This window comes from Erythrolamprus reginae, chromosome 3 (assembly GCF_031021105.1).
Source record: "Erythrolamprus reginae isolate rEryReg1 chromosome 3, rEryReg1.hap1, whole genome shotgun sequence".
Classification (NCBI taxonomy): Eukaryota; Metazoa; Chordata; class Lepidosauria; order Squamata; family Dipsadidae; genus Erythrolamprus; species Erythrolamprus reginae.
In genome coordinates this window covers 135,202,171-135,222,581 of record NC_091952.1, presented here as the reverse complement: position 1 = coordinate 135,222,581, position 20,411 = coordinate 135,202,171, and the positions used below count along the sequence as shown (strand labels likewise).

At 46.9% G+C, this 20,411-nt stretch overlaps 1 protein-coding gene across 1 annotated transcript in view; it reads left to right on the top strand.

The window, feature by feature from the left end:
• Positions 1–11,206, top strand: part of LOC139164522 (dimethylaniline monooxygenase [N-oxide-forming] 2-like) — a 52,860-nt gene extending 41,654 nt beyond the window's left edge. The window contains 2 exon segments of the mRNA XM_070746779.1: positions 10,646–10,988; positions 10,991–11,206. Coding sequence (XP_070602880.1) covers positions 10,646–10,988; positions 10,991–11,020 — 373 coding nt within the window. The 3' untranslated portion in view covers positions 11,021–11,206.
• Positions 11,207–20,411: the final 9,205 nt, after the last annotated feature.

Genomic DNA, 20,411 nt, shown 5'->3' with positions numbered 1-20,411 from the left:
CCGAGCTGAGTTCATGAGGCCAGAACAGGGGATCGCTTTTAAGCAGCAAACTCTTGTTCCCCGGGAATGGCCTACCCCATGTCTCCCGCCATATCTGCCTCTCCCCAACAGAACCAGAATATTCTGGCCCTCTGCCACCCCAGAGATTGGCTCTCCCACTCCTCTTGCCTCTGAGCCTCAGTCTAGCTGTCCCTTCCATTCGTCTCATACATCCCAGACATCCTTTCCATCCAATCATGTTCACACATTCGTCTTAAAATTGATCCCCTTAATATAGTTAAAAGCAAGATTTATATAACCAATAAATAATATCCGATCACAATCGTACTCACTGTCATAATACATACACATAGTCAGTCACACTCCACTCCCTCTCCCACCCCTACAATAAAATAACAATAATGTACCTAAAAACAATATTAAAAATGATGTAAACCCCAATATAAAAAAAATTGTTAACCAGAACCTATGCAAGCATGCATGTGGGACCCATAGTAAGTAAAAGGCGATAGGTATTTATTTCCCTGTCTTCAAATGACCAGATGTTTAAAATGGTCTGGGTTATCCTTTTCCTCCCAATAGATATTATTATAGGGGTACTATTGTAAAAGAGAAATACTGATCCTCTGCAGGAGTTCTCTGTAGTTCATGTCAAAATTATAATCCAAATATAAAATATTGCCCAGTCTAAATAAAAAAGGCTGTCTCCTGCTGTTGCTTCCCTGACCATTGTCCACAGTCACCACGGCGATGGGAATTAAAAGGGCAAGTCCAAAGACCATTAGGTTTCTACATCCCAAGAGTCCCAGCAGCCCTAACAGGAAGGAAGGCTCTGGCACACTGATTACTCTGAGTGTCTCGGTATTCTTCGGTGTCTGTGGCGTTTTAAACAGACACCAGCAGCCCCCTCCAGTGCACTCCCCAGAAGCCTCGATGGGCACCGCCCAGCTCGCAGCAGCTCTCACCCGCTGTCATGCTGGGCACCTCGGTGTTCTGGTCCGATGCCATGTACATAAGAACATAAGAAGAGCCCATCGAGTCCAGCATTCTGTGTCACACAGTGGCCCACCAATTGTCCATGGGGATCTTGAGCAGAAAGAAAAGGCAAGACCCTCCCTTTCCCCTAACCCCCAACAAATGGTACTCAAGGGAATCCTGCCTGCCTCAACCAACATAGAGGCGGCACATGGACATAGGGCTTTATAACCAACACTTTGAATTGTGTCCGGAAACCAGTCTGCAGCCAATGCAGCCTGCATAGTGCTGGAAAAACATGGGCGTACCTAGGGAGGCCCATGACCTTTCATGCAGCTGAATTTTGCACAATCTGTAGTTTACAAATGGTCTTTAAAGGTAGCCCCACATACAGAGCATTACAGTAATCAAGCCTCGAGGTGATAAGGGCATGAGTGACTATGAGTATAGACTCCCTGATACACCAGGCAAACCAGGCGAATGCCCCCCCCCTTGCCACAGCTGAAAGATGGTGTTCTAAGGTCAGCTGTGGATCAAGGAGGACGCCCAACATGCAAATCTTCCCTGAGAGGGTCAAAAGTCCTCCCCCAAGTAATAGACCGTCAGATGGAATTGTGCTTGGGAGGCAAAACCTACAGCCACTGTGTCTTGTCAGGGTTGAATCTGAGCCTGTTAACACCCATCTAAACTTTAACAGCCTCCAGACACTGGCACATTACTTCCATTGCTTCACTGAGTGGACACAGGATGGAGATGTATAGCTGAGTATCATCAGCATACTAACGGTAACTCATCCCGTACCCTTGGATAATCTCACCCAACGGTTTCATGTAGATATTAGATATTCATGTAGATTGGGTAAAATATTAACCCAGAGATTCAACAAACATTAATTCAAGGTATAATTCTGGCAAAAAAGTGAAAGGTATGCAAAGTTCCTGGGAAGAAATTAATAGACAGAAACTCTTTAAAGATAGCACAATAATACTCCTAAAATAAGATGAGGCAAAACATATCACAAAAAATGAAATAAATTGGAAAGGGCATAACAAAGATCCACACTGTTTTTTTAAAAAATACCATAATATCTAGTTCTACTCAGCTCAATTCCTAGTAATTCCTTGGATGTGTTTATGTGCATTTTAGCAACTGGTCCTCTATTGACATTGACTGGTTTAGAAAGACAAATTGAGCCTAAGGTCTTAAGCTCATATCCCCCTAACCACAGGATGAACATGTTCCAGCATGTCCTGATGACATTGCCTTCACCTCATCTTTAGACCCTAGCTGAAGCAGTTTAACTAATCTTTTTCTGTTCCAGTTTTAAAATAATTTTTCTCTTTTCTCATGATGCAATATAATTTAGCTCATTTTATCAATGATGTGGAAACTCAGAATTAGGATATGCCATTGGATTATGGAAAGATTGGGCATCTAACCATATAATACCTCATAAGTGGTTTTCAAATTTCTTACTAAATCTTGTTTGTAAAACCAATTATAGTAGACCATCACAAGAAGAATCAGCCAGCGATGTCCTACAACTGCCAAAAAAGCTAATGAAGTCCTAGATTGCATCAACACAACAGTTTCATAACCACATGAAGACGCAGTACCCATTTCTACAGCACTAGTGAGACCACAATGGGAATATTGCATCCAATTCTGGTCACCACCATACAAAAAAGATGTTGTGACCCTAGAAAGAGTGCAGAGAAGAGCAACAAAGATGACAAGGGGTCTTGAGGCTAAATCATATGATGAATTATTGAGGAAGCTAGGTATGTCTAGTCCCATGATGATGAACATATGGCACACATGGCAGAGGTGGCACACAGAGCCTTCTCTACAGGCATGCGTGCCACCGCCAGCTGCTCTTCTGGTTTCCAATGTGCACATGCGCGCTGACCAGCTGGTCTCCAGGCCCGCCGGAACACCAGAAACTCAAAGACCAGCTGGCTGGTGCACATGCAGGTGTTCTTCAGGTTTCTGGCACTCTGATGTACATTCTGGTTTGGGCATTCAGTGCCAAAAAGGTTCGCCATCACTGTCTAATAAAAAGGAAGACTAGGAGTGATAGGATAACCATCTTCCAATACTTGAACTGCTGTCACAGAGAAGATGGAATCAATTTACTGTCCACCTGAGAGCAGGACAAGAAGTAATGGGTGGAAGATCATTAAAGAGACCTTCAACTTAGAACTAGGGAGAAATTTTTTTACAGTAAAACCAATTAATCAATGGAATGGCTGCCTCTGGAAGTTGTGGGTGCTCACTGTAGTTTTCTGAAAGAGGCTGGATAGCCATTCATCCAGAATGATCTAGGACAGTGATGGTGAACCTTTTCGGCACCAAGTACCCAAACAGGAACGTGCATGCATGTGTGTGCACATGCATGTGCCAGAGCAACAGAAACCCAAAGTCCAGGTTGCCGGCCTGCACGTGCCTGTTTTTTGGCTTGTTTGTTTGTTTGTTTGTTTGTTTGTTTGTTTGTTTATTTAGTTAGTTAGTTAGTTAGTTAGTTAGTTAGTTAGTTAGTTAGTTAGTTAGTTAGTTAGTGGATTTATATGCCGCCCCTCTCCAAGGAAACTCTCCGATTTTCCAGGCCATTTTCTAGTGCCCATGAAGACCAGATGGCACATGTTTTCTGGAAACCAGAAGAGCAGCTGGTGACAGTGCGCATCTGAAAGAGATGGCTGTGCGTTCCAGCCCTGGCACGTGTGCCATAGGTTCTGCTGCTAGAAGACCTCCAAGATCCTTCCCACCCCTATTCTTTTATATAACTCTCTGTGTCATGTTAGGTAACTTGACAAATTGCTAAATCAGGCATTCTAATCAGCTGCCTATCCGGAACCATTCCTACATTAGTGACTACAATAGAAGATTGCTTTTTCCTCCCTATAGGGGTACATAATGAGAAGGGAAGCTGGGAGAATTTACCAATAACTTTCTTTAATTTGTCCTGTATTGAAACAATAAGGGTAGAATGTATCACTTTCATGTAAAGATCAACAATTGGGACAAAACATTTTATCTTGGCATATTGTTTGTGAATATTACTGGTATATAGCTGTGGCCTAAGGGTTGCTGCTTCAAGTATATACAGTAGGTAAAAAACCTAGCAGGTACAAAAGTGTGTGTATCTATTCAGGGCTGTTTAAATATTCTTTGTCAAGGTTTTTTTTTACCTAAATAGGTGCTGAATGTTTTCAGAGCTACCCAATGTACCCTCTGAATAGAAAGGGTATCTTTTAGGATTCTTGATGCAGAAGGGTTAGGTATGGGTGACCTGCAATACTGGCCCCACTCCCTTTAATGGCATTAGAAAACATACTGTAGAACATGTTTGAAAATCCTTAAACTATTGAAGCTTTAACCATAGAAGAAGAAAATATTACAATGTTCCCTCGATTTTCGTGGGTTCAAACTTTGCGAAACGGCTATACCACGGTATTTCAAAAAATACTCTGCGGTTTTTTTTCTATACCACGGTTTTTCCCGCCCGATGACGTCATACGTCATCACCAAAATTTCGTCTGCCATTGCTGATTGGCCGAAATCTCGGCCAATCAGCTTTGTCATCGCAAAAAGTTTGCCCGACAACGCTGATGGGCCGAAATCTCGGCCAATCAGCGTTGTCATCGCAAAAATTTCACCCGTCATTGCTGATGCACCGAAATCTCAGCCAATCAGCGTTGTCATCGCAAAAAGTTTGCCCGACAATGCTGATGGACAGAAATCTCGGCCAATCAGTGGTGTTATCCCAGCGTGCATTGGTACTTTTACAACTTATTAAAACTTGTTGGAAGATGGCTCCTAAACGTTGCACGCGGAGCGGAGGCGGCGACACTAAAAAGAGCAGGAAGATGCTAACAATTAAGGAGAAAATTAAACTTTTGGACATGCTAAAAGAGGTACGCTCTTATGCAGATGTTGGTCGGCATTATGGGATCAACGAATCGAGTGTGCGATACATTCGGAAAGATGAAAAGAAGATAAGGCAAACTTCTATGATAACATTCAACAAGCCAGCAAAAAGGATGGTGATGCCTAGAAACAAATGCCTTATGAAAATGGAAGCTGCTTTGTCCGTGTGGGTACAAGACTGCCGTAAAAAGAGCATTGCTTTGGATACCAATACCATACGGACAAAGGCACAGCAACTCTACACCTGTCTTGCAAACACAGAAGGAGGCGATGCAGATGAGGGAAAAGAAGATGTTGATGAAGGTGCTGATGACTCAGAAGACCCCCAGCCATCAACATCCACTGCTTCTCCGGCCCCATCCACATTCACAGCAAGTAAAGGATGGTTTGATAAATTTCAACGGCGCTATGGCCTGAGGAGTGTGTCATTGCATGGAGAAGCTACCTCAGCAGATACAGGTGCAGCCGAGCAGTACGTCCATGGCATGTTTAAAGACATAATTGAAGAAGGGCCCTACCTTCCAGAACAGGTGTTCAACATAGACGAAACAGGCCTGTTCTGGAAGAGGATGCCTTCACGGATTTTCTTAATGCAAGATGAAGCCAAAGCCCATGGTTTTAAGGCCCAGAAAGATCGGGTAACTTTGATCATGTGTGGAAATGCAGCAGGCTTCATGATGAAGCCAGGGCTAATTTATAAGTCCCGAAATCCAAGAGCCCTCAAGAACAGAAATAAGAATGCATTGCCAGTGTACTGGATGCATAATCCTAAAGCATGGATTACAAAAGCCCTCACGCGGGACTGGTTTCATCAGTGCTTCATCTCACAGGTGAAGGATTATTTGGCTGGCAAAGGACTCAATTTCAAAGTGCTTCTCCTAATGGACAATGCTGGAGGCCATGATGACCTGGCACATGAACATGATGGGGTACAAGTCAAATTCTTGCCACCAAACACCACATCGCTTATCCAGCCGATGGATCAAGGTGTTATCCACGCATTTAAGGCACTGTACACGTGCAATTCCCTTGGAAGCCTTGTGGAAGCAATGGACGCTGATGAAAACTTCACATTGAAGGGCTACTGGCGTCAGTACATGATCGCATCATGTCTGAAGAACATTCAGAATGCCTTAATGGATATGAAGTCACAGACAATGAATGCCTGCTGGAAGAAATTGTGGCCAGAAGTGGTGCATAATTACAAGGGATTTGCTCCCGAAGAAATTCAACATGCTGCAGTCCAGAAATCTGTGAAGCTGGCACAGGCACTGGGTGGAGAAGGCTTCAGTGACATGACACCAGATGAAGTCCATGGGTTGCTTGATGAGCATGGCCTACCACTGACAGACAAAGATCTGGAGGAGCTGACCAGGTCAGCGAGTGAAGAAGAGGAAGAAGAGGAAGCTGAACAAGCTGAGGAAGAAGAAGATGTTGGCCTAACGCTTGAGCGGCTTGCAGAATTGCACAGAACTGCTGCACATCTCCAACAGATTGTGGAACTTTGGGATCCCAACATGACTCGCTCTATACACTTTAAGGCCTCTCTTGACAACATCACTGCACTATACAGAGCCATGCTAGCCCAGAAAAAGAAACTGCACCAACAACTGCCCATAACTATGTTTGTCACGAAAACCAAGAGGTCTGTCACACCATCACCTTCAGTGTCCATTGTAGAAGTGCCCGATGAAATGGTGATAGAAGAAGATCCCTAGTTATGCTAATAATTTTTGCAAATAACCCCCCCTCCCAAAAAATTGTTAATAAATAATTATAATTTATAACTATCAGGATGACTAATGGTGAGTACAGGTACAGGTAGAGGTACAGTGTACAGTACAGTACACTGCAGTAATGGGAAGGGGAAATGGTAATTAAGGGGATGGGAAATGGTAAATTATAGGTTAAAAGTGTTGGGACTGAGTGACATAGAAGAATGAATGAATGAATGAGTGAATGAATGAATATTGTACCTGTATGTAAATCTCCCCACCACCACCTGTGTGTGTGTGTATTTGTGTGTGAACTCTTGAACCATTTTCAAACACAGGTGGGGGCTGGGTTTTTTTATTCTGTCATTATTTAAGTGCTTTTACCATACTGTATGCTTTCAATCAAGAGTCACTTCTCTCTCTCTTTCTCTCTCTTTCCTGTCATTCTCTGCTTCAATCATTTTCTCATTTCTCTTTTTTCCTCCCCTTTTTTCTATCATTTCTCTCTCTCTCTCTCTCTACCTCCCACTCTCCCCCCTCTTGCTCTCTCTCTCTCTTTCTCCCTCTCTCTCTCCCTCTCTCCTTTCCATCTTGCTCTGCCTGTTGCTCTCTGTGAGAACGCCTGTCCCGCCTCCTGCAGCCCCCTCGCTGACAGCTGGGACGAAAGCGCTCTCAGCCAAGGGACTACGAGAGGGGTGGGGCGGGCATTCTCAAAGCACTCAGAGCGGCTAGCGGCCAAATGAGGAGGCCGAGAAGCCGTAGCCGCCAGCGCTGCTGCAGGAGGACTCGTGCCCCAAGAAAGCCAGTGAGAGGGGCGAATCGGGCGGGCAGGGGGTAGCGGCGAGGAGGCCGGAGGCGCTGGGTGGGTGGCTGACATTAAAAACTATCTTTGCCAGCCTTCGCACTTTCGTTGCTCCCCGCCTCCAACTTCAAGCCCTTGCGCGGCCTTGGAAAAGGGTGCGCATGTGCAGGTGGTGTTTTTACTTCCGCACCGCTACTTCGCTGAAATTCGACTTTCACGGGAGGTCTTGGAACGCAACCCCCGCGAAAATGGAGGGAACACTGTATATACAGTATATGATGCAGTTTGTAGCTGTTAACCATCCGTATAGTGCCATCATGTGGCCATAGAAAATAACTTCAACTACACCTTGATTCAGTATAGATTACGGTAATATCATTATAATTTGTACTGCAATATTCTCTCTTTCCGTTTGCGTTTTGAGTAGGATAAGGAGGATACAGGAAGAAGATGTTATAATGCTCAACCTTGTGGATGAGGCACAATACAAATCTGATGTAGAAGCATCTGAGTTATTTTTTGTTATTGTTTTAAATCAGAAACAACTTTAAGAAAAACAAATAATATCCTATTGAGTTTTTCTTGTGCTAGAGAAGAGAGATAAACAGACCAGAGGTGGTTAGAACGGTTCACCTGGACTGGTAGTGACCCACTGGTGATATCACAATAACATCACCGAACTGGATTGGTCAGTGGTGATCTGTGGGCACCATCTTTTTTTTTTTTATAATTTTTAAATTTTCCTTCTGACCATGTGCAGCACTGCACATACGGTTACCTTTTTTTTTTGCTTTGATATTTTTTTTTTTGAGTTTTCATTACTGCATACGTGCGTGCTCACAAGGCACGCCCACTCAGCACAGGAGGGAATGAACTGGCAGCAAGGTAAGCTGGAACCCACTCCTGAAACAGATCCCAGGGACAAGGCAAAATGTGAGGAGACTTGAGCAATTTACTGCTCTGGGTGGAAAATAATTTGCTGTGACATGCCTTCAACTGATCTACCAATGAATGGGTCACATTTAACTTCAGAGAGTAAGAAACCTTTCTGTATTTCAAATATTTATATTGGTTCAGATGTTTCAGGTACTGCACGTTTCTTTTTAATTTAAAAAAGAAAACTCAAACTATTACTCAATATGCCATGGCATAATGCAGGGATAGAGGTTTTTATTTGTTATGATATTAGATTGTAAATCTATCTTTACAGCTGGATCCAGGTGTTGATTAACTCTTCCTTGAGTGAGGGGTCTTTTCCCCAACCACTGAAAGAGGCAGTTGCATGACCCCCCTCCTCAAGAAACTGTCACTGGATCCAGCTGAATTGAAGAACTACAGGACAGTCTCCAACCTGCCCTTTCTGGGCAAAGTTATTGAGAAGGTGGTGGCACTCCAGCGGTCCTTGGATGAAGCCAATTATCTAGACTCTTTTCAGTCTGGTTTCAGGACCAGTCACAGCACAGAAACTGCTTTGGTCACACTGATGGATGATCTCTGGCAGACCAGGGATAGGGGTTATAACTCTATCCTGATGCTTCTTGACCTCTGATTGGCCTTCGATACCATTGACCATGGTATTCTTCTGCGACAGCTGGAGGAGTTGGGAGTGGGAGGCACTGTTTTACAGTGGTTCTCCTCCTACCTCTTTGGTGGTTCGCAGTCAGCGTTAGTGGGGGGGGCAGAGATCCATCCCTCGGCCCCCACTTTGTGGGATGCTGCAGGGGTCAGTTCTCTTCTCCCTACTGTTTAACATTTACATGAAGCCACTGGATGAGATTATCCAACAGCATAGGGTGACCTATCATCAGTACACTGACGATAACCGTTATACATCTCCACCCCATGCCAATTCAGTGAAGCAGTTGACATGATGTACTGGTGCCTGGAAGCTGTTAGAGTCTAGATGGGAGCCACCAGGCTCAAGCTCAACCCAGACATGACCGAGTAGCTCTTGGCATTCCCTCCGAAGAACTGTTCCATCTGTCCATCCATTGTTTGGGGGGGGAGGTTCTGACACCCTCAGATAGAGTTCATAACTTGGGTGTCCTCCTGGATCCACAGCTGAACCTTGAACACCATCTCTCAGCTGTGGCCAGGGGAACCTTTGCCCAGTTTTGCCTGGTGTACCTGTTACGGCCCTACTTAGATCCGAAGGCCTTGCGCACAGTCACTTAGGCCCTCATTACCTCCAATCTTGATTATTGCAAGGTGCTCTACATGGGGCTACCCTTGAAGAGTGTTCGGAGACTGTAGATAGTCCAGAATGCACCTGCATGAGGTTTTATGGGTATACCTCGTTACACCCATATAATACCAACACTCTGTGTATTTCACTGGCTTCCGATTAGTTTCCAGTCACAATTCAAGGTGTTGGTTATCACCTATAAAGCCCTACATGGCTTAGGGCTTGACTATTTACAGGATCATCTCCTGCCACATACCTCCCAGAGGCCTATTAGATCACACAGAATCGGCTTCCTCTGGATCCCATCGACTAAACAATGTAGGTTGGTGGGACCATGGGGGAGGGCCTTTTCTGTTGGCGCCCTGGCTCTATGGAAGCAAGTCCCCACCCCACCCCCGATGTTGGCACTGCTCCCACTCTACTGACTTTTCAAAAAGCTGTTAAGACTTGGCTTTGTCGATAGGCCTGGGGGCCATGAACTCGTAACATGAGACATGCCCAAATTATGTTTGTTAGATTGAGGGTTTTCTGTTTTATAATGGGTTTGTTTGAGTTATAATGGGGTTTTATTTACTGTTGATGTTCAACTTCTTTTTTATTATTGTACTATTGTATTTTTATTGCTGTAAGCCAGCCTGAGTCCTATGGGATTGGGCAGCATAAAAGTCGAATAAATTAAATTAAATTAAATTAAATTGCATACACAAAATTCTACACCCAAAGGAGTAGAGAATGATCTGAACAACAGATCCACACATGAAGAGTTCAATTAGCCACTTCATGGCTCATGCCTGTTTCACAGCAATCTTCCAGACTAACTGCTTGCATTTGGGCCAGACTAGATAATGTTCAATGAAATTGGGGAGAGGGGTGGCACTTTGCCTTCTTGTACCCATGTGAAGATTCCAGACTAATTCCCCAGTTGACAGATGAAGCTGTCTCCAACACATGGCATGGCAATTGCCCCATAAGTTCCATGTCTTTCTCAGCATCTATAGCTACAGAATACTGATTATTATTTCCATTTATCTTCTGCTCCAGGGATACTTCCAGCAATGAGAGAGAATATGAACTATTTCTTTCCTACAGTGATGAAATCGCTGTTCACATAGGGGTTAAGCCCAATGTGCCATTACTTTTACTTCAGGACCCCAAACTAGCTTTGAAGATCTTCTTTGGTCCTTGTACCTCTTACCAGTATCGCCTTTGTGGACCTGGAAAGTGGAAGAAAGCTAGAAATGCAATTCTGACCCAGTGGGACCGTGCTCTCAAGCCCTTGAAAACTCGGACAATAGACAATTCTTCTTCAAAACATATCAAGCCATCCCTTTGGAAAAAAATATTTCACTTCACTGCATTCCTTGGAATTACTATACTCATGTTCACATACTTCTGTACTCATTTTATACCAGCTAAGGAAAACATCTAATCTTAGAACTTTATTTCATAATTTTACAACAGGAATAAAAAACTAATCTGGCATCAAACCAGCATACAAAATGCATATACAGTGATCCCCCGATTATCGCGAGGGTTCCGTTCCAAGACCCCTTGCGATAATCGTAAACTCACGATGTAGCGGCACGGAAGTAAAAACACCATCTGCGCATGCGCGTCCTGTTTTACATGGCCGCACATGCGCAGATGGTGGAGTTTGCGTGTGGGCGGCGGGGAAGACCCCTTCGGCCGCCCAACAGCTGATCTGCTGCGCAGCGCGGCAGCAGCGAGGAGCCGAAGATGGGGTTTCCCCGTTGCCCAGGCAACGGGGGAAACCCCAAGATCGCTTGCCACTTGCCCGTTCGCCCGCCCACCCCGTTTCCTCGCTGCTGCGGCGCTGCAAGCGAGCAGCCGGGCGGGCGGGCGAACGGGCAAGCGGCAAGCAATCTTGGGGTTCCCCTTTGCCTGGGCAACGGGGAAACCCCAAGATCGCTTGCCGCTTGCCCATTCGCCCGCCCGCCCGGCTGCTCGCTTGCAGCAGCTGAGTCCTGAAGCCAGACGGCAAAGGCGAACTTCCACGTTTGGCTTCGGGACTCAGCTGGGAAGCGGCGCTGGGGTCTTACTGGCCGCCCACGCAAAGGGGAAACCCCAGCTCCTCGCTGATGCCCGCCGCTCGCCCTCCCGCCAGCAAGAGGGGGAAGACCCAGGGAAGCCGCCCAGCAGCTGATCTGCCCGGGGAACGCAAACTCCACCATCTACGCATGCGTGGCCATAGATAAAAGGGGCGCGCATGCGCAGATGGTGTTTTTACTTCCGGGTGGAAAAATCGCGATATAGCGATTAGCAATGATCGAGAGCGCGAAACTCGGGGGATCACTGTATATGCATTTTGGACTTCAAAAAATATTCTTGTAATATACAATAATTTTGCTCAGAAATATTTATGTCCAATGAAACTTACTACCTGATATGTTCACCCCTTGAAAGAATTGGTTATTTCACAGATATGCAGAATCTGACAAAATTGCAAGTTTTGTCTTCTTTTTACTTTTCTATGATCTTCCCTATTTTCTTCAACTTCAGGCAACCTGTAAACAACTGCCCTGTAATCCTTCCTTATTGACTGATTGTTTTTTTTCCAATATTGCTTTCTAAGCTGTATCAATTGTTTTAAAAATTAAAATGCAATGAAATATACAGTGATCCCTCGATTTTCGCGACCTCGTTCTTCGAGAAACGCTATATCGCGATTTTTCCCACCCGATGACGTCACTCTCTTCCTTCCTTTCTCATCTTTTTTTCTCTCTCTCTTTCTCTATCTTGCTTCTTCCTCTCTCACACTCTCTTCCTCCCTCTCTCATCTCTTTCTTTCCTTCTCTCTCTTTCTCTATCTCTCCCCCTCTTGCTGGCGGACGGCGGGCGGCGGGCGAGCGGGGGGCATCAGCGAGGAAGACCCAGGGAAGGTTCCTTCGACCGCCCAGCAGCTGATCTGCTCGGTAGCGCAGCAGCAGCGAGGAGCCGAATCGGGGTTTCCCCTTTGCGTGGGCGGCGGGGAAACCCCGATCTTCGTCTGCTCGCTGCTGCTGCGCTACCGAGCAGATCAGCTGCTGGGCGGCGGAAGGGACCTTCCCTGGGTCTTCCCCGCCGCCCACGCAAACTCCACCATCTGCGCATGCGCGGCCATGAAAAAAAGGGCACGCATGCACAGATGGTGTTTTTACTTCCGCAACCCTACATCGCGAAAAATCGATTATCGCGAGGGGTCTTGGAACGGAACCCTCGCGATAATCGAGGGATCACTGTATAGCTTAAAATGCTCCATGCAAATTCTAATCAAAAATAAACATTTACATTCACTAAATGTATTGTTATCAGCCTCGTATCTCTATAAAATATATACCGTGTGATCCTAGTTATGAAACAGAGTCATATGGAATGAGGGAACTTTCAATAGAAGACATTTCCTGGAATCAAATCACAAAGTTATGTGCACATTCCCATTTAAAAAGAGGGCAATTAAACCTTTAAAGTAGGGGGGACAAAATTGATTTCATTCCGGGTGAGCCAGGTGAGAGGCCAGAGCAGTACACCTCTACCCATCACTGTCTCAGTGGAAGGGTCCCCCTGTGAGATGCAAATAGACACGGGGTCCTCAATAATGATAGTTTTCTAGGAAACTGCAAAGCGAGCCATGCCCAATTAACAGTTCAGCCTGTAAGAATCTCAGACTGCCAAAGAAACTGAATTCCGGTGGTAGGTGTCAAAAGAGTGATCGCCAAATATGAGGACCAAGAAGCAGGTTTACCATTAACGATTGCCAGAGATCACATTCCTAGTCTGCTGGATCCTGATTGGTTCAGAACACTAAGGTGACCAAAGACGAAAAAAGGATAAATACCAACAAGACCAAGGTACAAGCATTCCTGGAGCTGTTAAATTTCTACAGTATTTCCCTGCAAAATAAAGCTACCATCGCGGAACCCTTCCACAAGCTGCTGTCTAAAAATGCTGCGTGGGCATGGGATCCCTTACAAAACAGAGCATTCAAGGCAGTAAAAAACCTCCTCTCTGAAGACAGTTTCTTAATGCAGTTCAATTAGACCTTGCCTGTGTGATGCATTACTTTTTGGGGTGGGGGCAGTCCTGAGCCATAGACTTCCAAATGGCCATGAAGCCCCCATTGCTTATTTCTCCAGGACTCTGTCAAGTGCCGAGAGAAATTACGGCTAAATTGACAGAGAGGCCCTTGCTGCGGTTGTAGGGGAGACCTTTTCCACAAGTATATTTATGGAAGACAATGGTCACTGACCATCAGCCCTTATTAAGGCTACTAGCATGGAACACTGGATGCTCTTCCCCCCAGAATGCTAAGATGGTCTTTGTTCCTTGCTGCTTATTCGTACACATTGACTTATCAGCTGGGCAGACACATTGAGCTGCTGCCCCTTGCCAGACTTGCTTGGTGACCTCACTCTGGGCATCCCCATTTTACTAATTGACCTCGTCAGGCCAGGATTAATCACAACAGTCCAAGACAACAAAAGGGGCTGATCTCCACATTGTTTTAGACTGGGTGAGGAGAGGGTGGCCCCAAAGGCCGGTAAAGTCCGACCTCAAACCTTTTGCGAAACAGCAACATGAGCTAGCAGCGCAAAAGGGCTGCCTATTGTGGGGTGATCGGGTCCTCACTCCTCTGTCTCTACAAGAGGATATTCTAAGGGCTCTACATGAGGGACACCCAGGGTTGGTCAAGATGAAGGCACTGGCATGGAGCTATGTGCGGTGGCCCAAAATAGACCAACATATAGAGGATTGGGTCGCAGGGTGTACTCCGTGCCAGGAATCTAGGGCATTCCCCCCAAAGTCTCCCGTGTATGAATGGGAACAACCCAGGGCTCCTTGATCATGCATACAATTAGATTTTGCAGGGCCATTCCACAGGCAAACATTTCTAATAGGCATCAACACATATTCTAAATCAGTGTTTTCCAACCTTGGCCACTTGAAGATATTTGGACTTCAACTCCCAGAATTCCCCAGCCAGCGAATGCTGGCTGGGGAATTCTGGGAGTTGAAGTCCAAATATCTTCAAGTGGCCAAGGTTGGGAAACATTGTTCTAAATGGTTGAAAGTTGCATTAATGCCCAGAACAACAACAAAAGCGGTTATCAAGATATTAAGAAAACTATTTGCCATGCATGGGCTGCCAGATGTAATAGTGTCTTATAATTGGCCTCAGCTAACATTCACATCATTTGAGGGATTTTTAGCAAGTTAAGGAATAAAACACACCCTTTCAAGCTGAACAGCAATAGGTTAGTGTAATGATGGCAAACCTTTTTTCCCCCTCAGGTGCCCAAAGAGCGTGAGTGTGTGCTATTGCACATGCATGAATGCCCGCACACATAATTCAATATCTGGGGAGGGCGAAAACAGCTTCCCCTGCCCCCTGGAGGCCAGAAACGGCATGCTTCCCAACTTCTGGTGGGCCCAATAGGCTCGTGTTTCACCCTCCCCAGGCTCCAAAGACTTCCCTGGATCCAGGGGGAGGGTAAAAACACACACACACCCTAGGGCAGCAGCTCATGTGCCAGAAGATATGGCTCCACGTGCCACCTATGGCACTCATGCCATAGGTTCACCATGACTGGATTAGTGGAACGCACAAGAAGCCCTGGGACAAATAGGACAGTGATGGCAAATCTTTCTCTGGTTGCGTGCCAAAAGTGGGTGTGTGCACCATAATACATGTGCATGCCCATTTAATGCCCTTATTTATTTATTTATTTATTTATTAATTAATTCATTCATTCATTCATTCATTTTGTCCAATGCACAATAATACACAATGAAGGTTATAGAGGCTATAGTAGAGAAGAAATATGAGATATAGGAGAGACTATAGGACAGGGGACGGAAGGCACTCTAGTGCGCTTATGTACGCCCCTTACTGACCTTTTAGGTATCTGGAGAGGTCAACTGTGGATAGTCCAAGGGTAAAATGTTGGGGGTTAGGGGATGATACTACAGAGTCCGGTAATGAGCTCCATGCTTCGACAACCCGATTACTAAAGTCATATTTTTTACAGTCAAGTTTGGAGCGGTTAATATTAAGCTTGAATCTGTTGTGTGCTCTTGTGTTGTTGTGGTTGAAGCTGAAGTAGTATTCGGCAGGCAGGACATTGCAGCATATGATCTTGTGGGCAATACTTAGATCGTGTTTAAGGCATTGTAATTCTAAGCTTTCAAGACCAAGGATTGTAAATCTAGTTTCATAGGGTATTCTATTTCGAGTGGAGGAGTGAAGGGCTCTTCTGCCTAAGTATCTTTGGACATTTTCAAGGGTGTTAATGTCTTAGATGCGATATGGGTTCCAAACAGATGAGCTGTATTCGAGGATGGGTCTGGTGAAAGTTTTGTAAGCTCTGGTAAGTAGTGTGAGATTTCCAGAGCAGAAGCTATGTAGGATTAGATTAACCATTCTTGAGGCCTTCTTAGCAATCTTTAAATCTTGCCCATTTAAAGTTTGAGATTTGCCCCAACATCTCTAGAAAATAAAGAATGCCGGTCACTGGCTCGTTAACAATACAGGAATATTTAAATGAACGGTTGTTCAAACAAGACAAAACTGCAAGAGACAATATTTGTTTTTAAGGTTATGCCTTGCCAGATGGGGGACCAAAAACCTGCCAGATAACTCTGTCCTGTTAGTCGTGGCTTAGGGCCAGACTATCTACGGGACCATTTTCTGCCGCATACCTCCCAGAGACCAATAAGTTCACACTTATCGACTAAGCAATGCAGTTTGGTGGGGCTGTGGGGGAGGGCCTTCTCTGTAGCTGCCCCAGCTCTAGAGCAGTGTTTCCCAACCTTTTTTGAGCCGCGGCACATTATTCATATTTTCAAAATTCTGGGGAACACTGGGGGGTGGGTGCTAAAGAAAAGTTTGGACAAAAAAAAATATCTTCCTCCATTTCACTCTATTTCTCCCTCCCTCTTTCTCTCCCTTCCTTCCCTTCTTTCTCTCTCTCTATCCCTCTTTCTTTCTTCCTCTCTTTTTTGCTCTCTTTCTCTCTCCCTCCTTCCCTCCCTCTATGTCTTTCCCTCTCCCTCCTTCCCCCCTCTCTTTCTCTCTCCCTCTTGCTTTCTTTCTCTCTCATTCTCTCTCCCCTCCTTTTTCTCTCTCTCTCTTTCTCGTTCACCACGCCAGCAACAGAGAGAAAAAGAAAGTGAGAGAGCCGGAGAGAGTGGAGGGAGAGAGCCGGCGGCTGTTGTCTTCGCCTCCGCCAGCCGGCTCTGCAGCTAAGAGGCAGCAGCGATCTGCCCCCTCGCCCTCCCAAACATCCCCAGCGCCCAGCCACGCGCCGCCTCCCGTTAGCCCAGCTGACTTTTCCCTACTGCCGTTTTCTCTTCATGGTGCAAAGCCACAGTCCCGGACTCCCGGATCGCTTGCTTCTCCAGCCAGCAAGCCGGCTGCCGGAAAAGCATCGCACTTTTTCAATGCGCGGCGCTTTCCTGGGAAGATGGCTTTGCTGACCGGAGAAGCGAGCGATCCGGGAGTCCGGGACTGTGTGGCTTTGAGCCATGAAGAGAAAACGGCTCGGGCAGCAGGGAAAAGTCGGCCATTTTCTCTTCATGGCGCAAAGCCACACAGTCCCGGACTCCCGGATTGCTCGCCCCAAGGCAGGAAGCGGCGGCGGAGGAGAGGGGGCGGATCGTGCCCCAAGACAGGAGGCGGCGGCGGAGGAGAGGGGGCAGCTTACGGGGAACGGTGCTCGCAGCTGTCCCCCGGCTACTGCCAGATGCCGCTGTTTCCAGCGCTTTCCTGCTGGGCCCCAAAGAAGGAAGGTGGGAAAAAGGAGGCGCGAATAATGAAGCTCTCCTTTTTCCCGCCTTCCTTCTTTGGGGCCCAGCAGGAGAGCGCCGGAAACAGCTGCATCGGGCAGTAGCCGGGGGACAGCTGCGAGTGGGAGCTCCAGGTCCGAGGCACCGGTGGTCCGGCACCGGCAGCGCCCCGCCCAGCTGGAGCTTCCCTAGGCTTCGCGGCACACCTGGCTGTGTCTCGCGGCACACTAGTGTGCCGCGGCACACCGGTTGGGAAACGCTGCTCTAGAGAACCAACTCCCACCCCGCTAATATTTGTACTACTCCCACCCTACTGGCCTTCTGAAAGGCTGTGAAGACCTGGTTTTGCCAGCAGGCCTAGGGGCCATGAATTTGACATCTGCCATGGCAGAATTGTACTGAATGGTATGCATGTGGTGTTGATCGGATCATTTGAGTTATGGGTTTTTAACTGGTGTTTATAGTTTTAGATATTTATATTTGACTTCTTTTTGTATTTGTATCTTTTTATTTTGTTGTAAGCCGTCCCGAGCCCTTCAGGACTCGGCGGCATAGAAGTCGAATAAAATAAATAAATAATAAATATTACATAAATATTAAAATAACACAGAGAATGGAATGGAGTGGAGTAGAATGGAATGGAACAGAATTCTTTACTGGACAAGTGTGATTGGTCACACAGGGAATTTGTCTTTGGTGTATGTGCTCTCAATGTACATAAAAGATACATTTGTCAAGAATCATGAGGTACAACCAGGGCCACCATCAGGAATTTTGGGGCCCCATACAGCCTAAGTGTCTGGGGTCCCCCCGCCATTTTAAAACTATTTTAAGTCGCCAAGCCACTCCATCCCCCGGGGATCATTTCCCGCTTCACGCCAAGCGAGGCAGTCCCATAGGCCAGTGTTTCCCAACCTTGGCAACTTGAAGATATCTGGACTTTAACTCCCAGAATTCCCCAGCCAGCAAATGCTGGCTGGGGAATTCTGGGAGTTGAAGTCCAGATATCTTCAAGTTGTCAAGGTTGGGAAGCACTGCCATAGGCTATTTCAGGAACTGGGTTAAGCCGATTGTGTGGACTCGTCCAGGAGAAAGAAAGAAGCAGGAGTGACAAGGGAAAGAAAGATCCTCCTGGCATCGGTCAGGTGGAGCGAGGCTTATTTACGGCTCCTTGGCACTTCTCCCTTCTTGTTGACAAAACCATGTGCTTTCTAGCGAGGGGAGAGGGGAGGGGGATCCCACACCCGGCAGCCACCGGCGAGGAGCTGGAAAGGACGAGGGGAGAGAAAAAGCAGAGTACCAGCAGTCGGGCGGGTGTCTTGAGGGGGCACTCCCATCTGGAAGGAAGGGAAGAAAGGCGAGGGCGAGCTATGAAGGAAGGAGGGAGGGTGGAAGGAAGGGAGGGAGGGAGGAAGGAATGAATGGATGGAGGGTGGGTGGGTGGGAAGGAAGGAAGGAAAGAGGGAAGGGACAGGAACAGAGGAAGGGTGCAAAGTAAGCAAGGAAAGGTGTGAAAGGGGAGAGTAAGAGAGGAAGGAGTGAAAGAAGGGAGTGAGGGAGGAAAGAAGGGAGGAAGGAGAAGGAAAGCAAGAAATGGAGGGAGGGAAGGAAAGAAAGAAAGAAAGAAAGAAAGAAAGAGGGAAGGGACAGGAACAGAGGAAGGAAGGAAACTTATGAAAGGGGAGAGTAAGAGAGGAAGGACTGAAGGAAGGGAGGGAGGGAAGAAGGTAGGAAGGAGAAAGAAAAGAAGAAATAGAGGAAGGGAAGATAAAAGAGAGAAAGAAAAAGAGCAAGAGAAAGAAAGAAAGAGAATGAAAGAGAAATAAAAAGAGAGGGGGAATGAAAGAAATGGAAGGAGGGAAGGAAGGAGAGAAATAAAGAGGAAGAAAGAAAGCAAGAGAAAGAAAAAAAGAATGAAAGAGCAAGAGAGAAAGAGAGAAAGAGAGAAAGAGAGAAAAAGAAACAAAAGAAAGAAAGAAAGAAGGAAGGAAGGAAAGAAAGAAAGAAAGAGGAAAGAAAGAGAATGAAAGAGAAATAAAAAGAGGGGGGGAATGAAAGAAATGGAAAGAGGGAAGGAAGGAGAGAAAGCAAGAGAAAGAAAGAAGGCAAGATAAAGAAAAAAGAATGAAAGAGCAAGAGAGAAATAGAGAAAGAAAAAGAAACGAAAGAAATTGTGATTTTGACTATGCCGGCTCCTTCCCTCCCCCGCTCCCCACAAACCACCTACCCCTCTACCGCAAGAGGGAAGCACCCGAGGCGCCGGGTTCTTCCCTTTCTCCCTCACCCGCATCCTTGCCGCGGTGACTCACCAGGAGAAGGCTGGAGACCCACGCGGCTCCTCGGGGGGCCTTGCGGAAGGCAGCAGCGGAAGCCCCCATGGCCGGCACTGGGTGCGAGGAAGGATGCTTTCTGCGCAGGCGAAGGCTGTTACGTAGCCATGGAGGCCGAGAGCTGAGAAGGGCGCGCCTTGCCCACCCTCGCCGGAAGAGCTGCCCATCTAGCAGTCCCGCTGCCCCATTGCCCGGCAGGAAGGAGGGCAGGGCGGGAAGGGAAGGAGGGGGCTGGCGGGGGTTTAGGAAAGGGGAGCCCGCCGGGCACGAGGGAATGCTGGCCGCACGGGGCTCCGGGGCCAGCCTTGCAGCTCCTCGGCGGGAGGAGCCGAAAGCCACCGGGAGAGGACTGGGCTCAGCAGGAGAAGCGGCCGGCTTCCCATAGCGATGGGGAGCTTGGCTTCCGGAGGGCCGAGCTCCTTCCGCGGCTGCCATCAGGGCTCCCTGCCTATCTGCCGGCCTTCCTGCCTTCTTTCCTCACAGGGGTAGGAAGAAGGTGCGGGCCGTGGTCGGAGAAGCTCCGCAGAAGCAGAGTTCGTCGCAATCGGAATTGGAGAGTTTTTGGCGGGCGCCCCCCCTCCCCCCAATTATTCAATTTGGCCGGGCCCGTGACGCCACTCCCAGTAGTACCGGTCTATCAGCGGCCCTGGGTGCAACACTTAATGATTGTCATAGGGGTTAAATAAGCAATCAAG